Here is an 8436-nt window from a genome sequence, read left to right on the forward strand (position 1 = left end):
AGCATTGCTGCAGAGGTTGAAGGGGTGGGGGGTCAGCCTCTCAGTGCTGAGACCATATGCCGCACACTGCATCAAATTGGTGTGCATGGCTGTCGTCCCAGAAGAAATTCTCTTCTAAAGATGATGCACAAGAAAGCCCGCAAACAGTTTGCTGAAGACAAGCAGACTAAGGACATGGATTACTGGAACCATGTCCTGTGGTCTGATGAGACCAAGATAAACTTATTTGGTTCAGATGGTGGGAAGCATGTGTGGCGGCAACCAGGTGAAGAGTACAAAGACAAGTGTGTCTTGCCTTCAGTCAAGCATGGTGGTGGGAGTGTCATGGTCTGGGGCTGCATGAGTGCTGCTGGCACTGGGGAGCTACAGTTCATTGAGGGAACCTTGAATGCCAACATGTACTGTGACATACTGACGCAGAACATGTCTCCCTTCGGAGACCGGGCCGCAGGGCACTATTCCAGCATGATAACGACCCCAAACTCACCTCTAAGACGACCACTGCCTTGTTGAAGAAGCTGAGGGTGAAGGTGATGGACTAAACCCTATTGAGCATCTGTGGGGCATCCTCAAACGGAAGGTAGAGGAGCACAAGGTCTCTAACATCCACCAGCTCCGTGATGTTGTCATGGAGGAGAGGAAGAGGACTCCAGTGGCAACCTGTGGAGCTCTGGTGAACTCCACGCCCAAGAGGGTTAAGGCAGTGCTGGAAAATAATGGTGGCCACACAAAATATTGACACTTTGGGCCCAATTTGGACATTTTCACTTAGGGGTGTACTCACTTTTGTAGCCAGCGGTTTAGACATTAATGGCTGTGTGTTGAGTTATTTTGAGGGGACAGCAAATTTACACTGTTACACAAGCTGTACACTCACTACTTTACATTGTAGCAAAGTGTCATTTCTTCAGTGTCGACACATGAAAAGATATCATCAAATATTTACAAAAATGTCAGGGGTGTACTCACTTTTGTGGGATACTGTATATTACGGCATCGCTTCTGGCGTGTAATAACATCTGTGTTTGAATATTACAGGATTTGACTTGTGTGCCAGTATGTGGAAAAAAAGAAGAAGAAAAAAACAGTGATAGGAGGAAAAACTGAATGTGTGTTGATACCTTGGGAAGGAAGGTTGATACCAGGGAAGGAACTTATGCTCAAATTGGTCAAAGCAGTTCACTAGTGGTGTAAGGTCTAGCTTTATTTGCTCATTTTGAAACATTTCTTTTAAACTTTTTTTTTTAACATTTCTTTTAAACATTTTGAAACATTTCTTTTAAACAGAGATCAGTTGAGATGCACAGAAATGTCTATTGAAGCTTCTCAGAGCAATTGCTGCATAATACCCCAAAGCCTCATTTGTATATAGGTCTTCTGAATGGATTATGCTACTAAACTCACAGAGCAACATTCTGCTTGTACTGACAACGTACATTTGTTTTTACAGAACCATTTTACCAGCTTTCCATACAGGTAACAGGTACATTTCATTCACATGACACAAAAGAAAAAAAGCATGTCTATAGACTGTAATGACTAAAATAGCTGACTACTGAAAGATATATGGTGTTAGCTTGCTAATGCTAGCCATGTTAAAGCCATCTGGAAACCACGGCATGTGGGACTATAGCAAAAGCTCTTTCGGTCTTTGTTGACCTTTGTGCTTTATGTCTGGTCAAGAGTTTCTTTAGTTCTGGTCAGGTATAAATACAGGGGTTAAACCAGTCAGGTGGGCAGTTCAGCAGTTGGAAGCAGCTTGGACAAGTCAAACCAGTCACCATGACCATGGGCAGGGTAAACACTGCAAGAACATTAAACATTTGTTTAATTTCAAATAATTGCTCATTGTTGATCATTGCAATGCTTCTAAGGTAGCATAAACAAATGTGCCCAACTTTCAATTTGCTCAAAGGTTCTTTCTACCAAAAGCATTGATACTCTTCTTGTGAGACTGATTCTGAAACTCCTCACCCAAACAGGTTATCTTCTACGAGGACAGGAACTTCATGGGGCGCTCCTATGAGTGCACCGGTGATTGTTCCGATATGCACTCTTACATGAGCCGCTGCCACTCCTGCAGGGTGGAGAGCGGCTGCTGGATGGTCTACGACCACCCGAACTTCATGGGAAACCAGTATTTCATGAGGAGGGGCGAGTATGCTGACTACATGAACATGTGGGGCTGGGGCAACAACTGCATCAGGTCCTGCCGCATGATCCCTATGGTATGGTATTACATGTAATATTTTTTTAGTATACATATATCCCAGCAGGTGTTTTTACCCTAAAAAGACGGTGTTTGTCCTCTTCCCAAACAGTACAGAGGATCCTACAGAATGAGGATCTATGAGAGGGACAACTTCATGGGTCAGATGTATGAGATGTCGGACGACTGCGATTCCTTCATGGATCGTTACCACTGGTCCAACGGCTGCATGTCCTGCCATGTGATGGACGGCCACTGGCTCATGTACGAGCAGCCCCACTACAGAGGCAGGATGTGGTACTTCAGGCCTGGAGAGTACAGGAACTTCAGAGACTACGGTGGCATGAGGTTCATGAGCATGAGGCGCATCATGGACTCCTGGTATTAAAAGCAAACTGTGCTAAATTGACAATAAAGAAATTTCGAATAATCAAAATACAGAAAAGCGTTTGTGTTTTCCCTCCATAATGATCTCACCGTATCGCCATAAAGACGTTTTTAAGAAAACATTTTAGAAACCACTCCATTTGACAGTAATGAAGCACAATATGTCCTCCCATGACCTCCCAAGATTTGCTGGACTACCATGGATGAAGGTACAGCATTTGTTGGGGTGGTTATCTTGCACTAATATCTTAATAGACTTTATATTAAAATTGTAACACCTCAAATAAAGCCAGTCCCATTTTTCCTGTAATTTAATTTGTCCTTTATAAAGTTATTCAAAAATAGTACAAAAGTGTTTAATCCAAGGTTCTGACATAAAGCCACACCAACCACACTATGACCTTTCAACTATTTACCTTCAACCACCAAACTCATTTCAGAGCAAAGTTGATTGAATCAAACACATTTTGAGATTTCATTAAAACACATTCAAATCAATACGCAAAAGAATTCAGCAAATTCATCAGAAAACAGCAAAGTATTGCAATGCATAACCAGCCATTGTTAAATTCTCATTCGACTAAGTCATTTTGAGACACATTTATTAAAAAAAAAAAAAAGATGCATCTGACCCTGCTTGGGTGTTTACTCCAAGTTTTAATTCTCAAGCACATGTTTTAAAGCAGCAATGTGTTTTGGCCACCCTGCCCAGATCTAACTCATAATTACTCAATTACTTTACAGACAACATTGGGTTCATTAATTGCTGATCATTTGCAGGGTCATTTCTTCTACCAAAAGGTATGACTGTATACTCAAAGCTGATGTTCCAAAAAGCAAAGATCTCTGATGTTCACTGGATTAATGGAATGTATCGATTTTCAACAATCCACCTTAGTAGCATATGCAGAGGTTCCTGTTTTATCCATGGAACCCTCCAAGTGAAGAAAAGCAATACAATCTCACTTAGTGATTATGTTAAGGCAATTTTTGAATCATTTTAACAATTTGTCAAAGCTATTAATTTGAAAGATACTCGGCGAAATCTTCTGGTATGATATGAATAGTGGAAAACGTTTGCCAAACATCCACAATGCAACACCAGGATGATGAGCTTCATTATATTTTTTTACTTGCATAGTTAATGTCTTCCGCCCAGAGTACAAATATGAAAAAGGTATTGGAGAGTACATTCGTAGTCTCGTCAGAGTAAGACCATTTCAGTAGTTGTGAGTAACAAACTCTGCTGTAAAATACCCTAGATTAATTAGAATGAACCAGAATTAATTAATATTAATAATTAGCTAGAATAGGACCATAATAGCAGGTGACAGTGGCTTAACACATTGAGCTTTCTCTCTCAATGTACAGGCTTTCTGTGGTTGATGCTGAGGTGTATAGTGAGATAAATAAGGTCAAATTTCAGGGCTCCTCAGTGTTACATAAAACATAAAATTACATTCAGTATCCCACAAAAGTGAGTACACCCCTGACATTTTTGTAAATATTTGATGATATCTTTTCATGTGACGACACTGAAGAAATGACACTTTGCTACAGTGTAAAGTAGTGAATGTACAGCTTGTGTAACAGTGTAAATTTGCTGTCCCCTCAAAATAACTCAACACACAGCCATTAATGTCTAAACCGCTGGCAACAAAAGTGAGTACACCCCTAAGTGATAATGTCCAAATTGGGCCCAATTAGCCATTTTCCCTCCCTGGTGTCATGTGACTTGTTAGTGTTACAAGGTCTCAGGTGTGAATAGGGAGCAGGTGTGTTAAATTTGGTGTCATCGCTCTCACACTCTCTCATACAGGTCACTGGAAGATCAACATGGCACCTCATGGCAAAGAACTCTTCGAGGATCTGAAAAAAAAGAATTGTTGCTCTACATAAAGATGGCCTAGGCTGTAAGAAGATTGCCAAGACTCTGACACTGAGCTGCAGCACGGTGGCCAAGACCATACAGAGGTTTAACAGGACAGGTTCCACTCAGAACAGGCCTCGCCATGGTCGACCAAAGAAGATGAGTGCACGTACTCAGCATCATATCCAGAGGTTGTGTTTGGGAAATAGACGTATGAGTGCTGCCAGCATTGCTGCAGAGGTTGAAGGGGTGGGGGGGTCAGCCTCTCAGTGCTGAGACCATATGCCGCACACTGCATCAAATTGGTGTGCATGGCTGTCGTCCCAGAAGAAATTCTCTTCTAAAGATGATGCACAAGAAAGCCCGCAAACAGTTTGCTGAAGACAAGCAGACTAAGGACATGGATTACTGGAACCATGTCCTGTGGTCTGATGAGACCAAGATAAACTTATTTGGTTCAGATGGTGTGAAGCGTGTGTGGCGGAAACCAGGTCAGGAGTACAAAGACAAGTGTGTCTTGCCTACAGTCAAGCATGGTGGTGGGAGTGTCATGGTCTGGGGCTGCATGAGTGCTGCTGGCACTGGGGAGATACAGTTCATTGAGGGAACCATGAATGCCAACATGTACTGTGACATACTGAAGCAGAGCATGATCCCCTCCCTTCGGAGACCGGGCCGCAGGGCACTATTTCAGCATGATAACGACCCCAAACTCACCTCTAAGACGACCACTGCCTTGCTAAAGAAGCTGAGGGTGAAGGTGATGGACTAAACCCTATTGAGCATCTGTGGGGCATCCTCAAACGGAAGGTGGAGGAGCACAAGGTCTCTAACATCCACCAGCTCCGTGATGTTGTCATGGAGGAGAGGAAGAGGACTCCAGTGGCAACCTGTGGAGCTCTGGTGAACTCCACGCCCAAGAGGGTTAAGGCAGTGCTGGAAAATAATGGTGGCCACACAAAATATTGACACTTTGGGCCCAATTTGGACATTTTCACTTAGGGGTGTACTCACTTTTGTTGCCAGCGGTTTAGACATTAATTGCTGTGTGTTGAGTTATTTTGAGGGGACAGCAAATTAACACTGTTACACAAGCTGTACACTCACTACTTTACATTGTAGCAAAGTGTCATTTCTTCAGTGTCGTCACATGGAAAGATATCATCAAATATTTACAAAAATGTCAGGGGTGTACTCACTTTTGTGGGATACTGTATATTACGGCATCGCTTCTGGCGTGAAATAACATCTGTGTTTGAATATTACAGGATTTGACCTGTGTGCCAGTATGTGGAAAAAAAGAAGAAGAAAAAAACAGTGATAGGAGGAAAAACTGAATGTGTGTTGATACCTTGGGAAGGAAGGTTGATACCAGGGAAGGAACTTATGCTCAAATTGGTCAAAGCAGTTCACTAGTGGTGTAAGGTCTAGCTTTATTTGCTCATTTTGAAACATTTCTTTTAAACTTTTTTTTTTTAACATTTCTTTTAAACATTTTGAAACATTTCTTTTAAACAGAGATCAATTGAGATGCACAGAAATGTCTATTGAAGCTTCTCAGAGCAATTGCTGCATAATACCCCAAAGCCTCATTTGTATATAGGTCTTCTGAATGGATTATGCTACTAAACTCACAGAGCAACATTCTGCTTGTACTGACAACTTACATTTGTTTTTACAGAACCATTTTACCAGCTTTCCAAACAGGTAACAGGTACATTTCATTCACATGACACAAAAGAAAAAAAGCATGTCTATAGACTGTAATGACTAAAATAGCTGACTACTGAAAGATATATGGTGTTAGCTTGCTAATGCTAGCCATGTTAAAGCCATCTGGAAACCACGGCATGTGGGACTATAGCAAAAGCTCTTTCGGTCTTTGTTGACCTTTGTGCTTTATGTCTGGTCAAGAGTTTCTTTAGTTCTGGTCAGGTATAAATACAGGGGTTAAACCAGTCAGGTGGGCAGTTCAGCAGTTGGAAGCAGCTTGGACAAGTCAAACCAGTCACCATGACCATGGGCAGGGTAAACACTGCAAGAACATTAAACATTTGTTTAATTTCAAATAATTGCTCATTGTTGATCTTTGCAATGCTTCTAAGGTAGCATAAACAAATGTGCCCAACTTTCAATTTGCTCAAAGGTTCTTTCTACCAAAAGCATTGATACTCTTCTTGTGAGACTGATTCTGAAACTCCTCACCCCAACAGGTTATCTTCTATGAGGACAGGAACTTCATGGGGCGCTCCTATGAGTGCACCGGTGATTGTTCCGATATGCACTCTTACATGAGCCGCTGCCACTCCTGCAGGGTGGAGAGCGGCTGCTGGATGGTCTACGACCGCACCAACTTCATGGGAAACCAGTATTTCATGAGGAGGGGCGAGTACGCTGACTACATGAACATGTGGGGCTGGGGCAACAACTGCATCAGGTCCTGCCGCATGATCCCCATGGTATGCTATTGGATGTAACATACTTTTTAGGATACATATATCCCAATAGGTGTTTTTACCCTAAAAAGACGGTGTTTGTCCTCTTCCCAAACAGTACAGAGGATCCTACAGAATGAGGATCTATGAGAGGGACAACTTCATGGGTCAGATGTATGAGATGTCGGACGACTGCGATTCCTTCATGGATCGTTACCACTGGTCCAACGGCTGCATGTCCTGCCATGTGATAGACGGCCACTGGCTCATGTACGAGCAGCCCCACTACAGAGGCAGGATGTGGTACTTCAGGCCTGGAGAGTACAGGAACTTCAGAGACTACGGCGGCATGAGGTTCATGAGCATGAGGCGCATCATGGACTCCTGGTATTAAAAGCAAACTGTGCTAAATTGACAATAAAGAAATTTCGAATAATCAAAATACAGAAAAGCGTTTGTGTTTTCCCTCCATAACGATCTCACCGTATCTCCATAAAGACGTTTTTAAGAAAACATTTAGGAAACCACTCCATTTGACAGTAATGAAGCACAATATGTCCTCCCATGACCTCCCAAGATTTGCTGGACTACCATGGATGAAGGTACAGCATTTGTTGGGGTGGTTATCTTGCACTAATATCTTAATAGACTTTATATTAAAATTGTAACACCTCAAATAAAGCCAGTCCCATTTTTCCTGTCATTTAATTTGTGCTTTATAAAGTTATTCAAAAATAGTACAAAAGTGTTTAATCCAAGGTTCTGACATAAAGCCACACCAACCACACTATGACCTTTCAACTATTTACCTTCAACCACCAAACTCATTTCAGAGCAAAGTTGATTGAATCAAACACATTTTGAGATTTCATTAAAACACATTCAAATCAATACGCAAAAGAGTTCAGCAAATTCATCAGAAAACAGCAAAGTATTGCAATGCATAACCAGCCATTGTTAAATTCTCATTCGACTAAGTCATTTTGAGACACATTTATTAAAAAAAAAAAGATGCATCTGACCCTGCTTGGGTGTTTACTCCAAGTTTTAATTTTCAAGCACATGTTTTAAAGCAGCAATGTGTTTTGGCCACCCTGCCCAGATCTGACTCATAATTACTCAATTACTTTACAGACAACATTTGGTTCATTAATTGCTGATCATTTGCAGGGTCATTTCTTCTACCAAAAGGTATGACTGTATACTCAAAGCTGATGTTCCAAAAAGCAAAGATCTCTGATGTTCACTGGATTAATGGAATGTATCGATTTTCAACAATCCACCTTAGTGGCATATGCAGAGGTTCCTGTTTTATCCATGGAACCCTCCAAGTGAAGAAAAGCAATACAATCTCACTTAGTGATTATGTTAAGGCAATTTTTGAATCATTTTAACAATTTGTCAAACCTAATAATTTGAAAGATACTCGGCAAAATCTTCTGGTATGATATGAATAGTGGAAAACGTATGCCAAACATCCACAATGCAACACCAGGATGATGAGCTTCATTATATTTTTTTACTTGCATAGTTAA

The 8436-nt window shown here is 41.4% G+C and overlaps 2 protein-coding genes across 2 annotated transcripts; both read left to right on the top strand.

Annotated features, from left to right (window-relative positions):
- Positions 1-1782: 1782 nt before the first annotated feature.
- LOC128629402 (gamma-crystallin M2-like) lies at positions 1783-2634 on the top strand. The gene is made up of 3 exons (XM_053677351.1): positions 1783-1797; positions 1983-2228; positions 2322-2634. The coding sequence occupies exons 1-3, from the start codon at positions 1783-1785 to the stop codon at positions 2595-2597; spliced, it is 537 nt and encodes a 178-aa protein (XP_053533326.1). The 3' UTR covers positions 2598-2634.
- A 3845-nt stretch (positions 2635-6479) lies between these two features.
- On the top strand, positions 6480-7302 carry LOC128629403 (gamma-crystallin M2-like). Its single transcript, XM_053677352.1, has 3 exons — positions 6480-6494; positions 6662-6925; positions 7020-7302. Exons 1-3 carry the CDS (start codon positions 6480-6482, stop codon positions 7293-7295), a joined length of 555 nt encoding a protein of 184 aa, XP_053533327.1. The 3' UTR covers positions 7296-7302.
- Positions 7303-8436: the final 1134 nt, after the last annotated feature.

The sequence above is a fragment of the Ictalurus punctatus genome, chromosome 29, assembly GCF_001660625.3.
Source record: "Ictalurus punctatus breed USDA103 chromosome 29, Coco_2.0, whole genome shotgun sequence".
NCBI lineage: Eukaryota > Metazoa > Chordata > Actinopteri > Siluriformes > Ictaluridae > Ictalurus > Ictalurus punctatus.

Bases quoted from the DNA above. Each gene is read 5' to 3' on its own strand.
- LOC128629402 (XM_053677351.1), top strand. The intron at 2,229-2,321 runs GTATGGTATTAC...CTTCCCAAACAG, and splicing joins CCTGCCGCATGATCCCTATG to TACAGAGGATCCTACAGAAT.
- LOC128629403 (XM_053677352.1), top strand. The intron at 6,926-7,019 runs GTATGCTATTGG...CTTCCCAAACAG, and splicing joins CCTGCCGCATGATCCCCATG to TACAGAGGATCCTACAGAAT.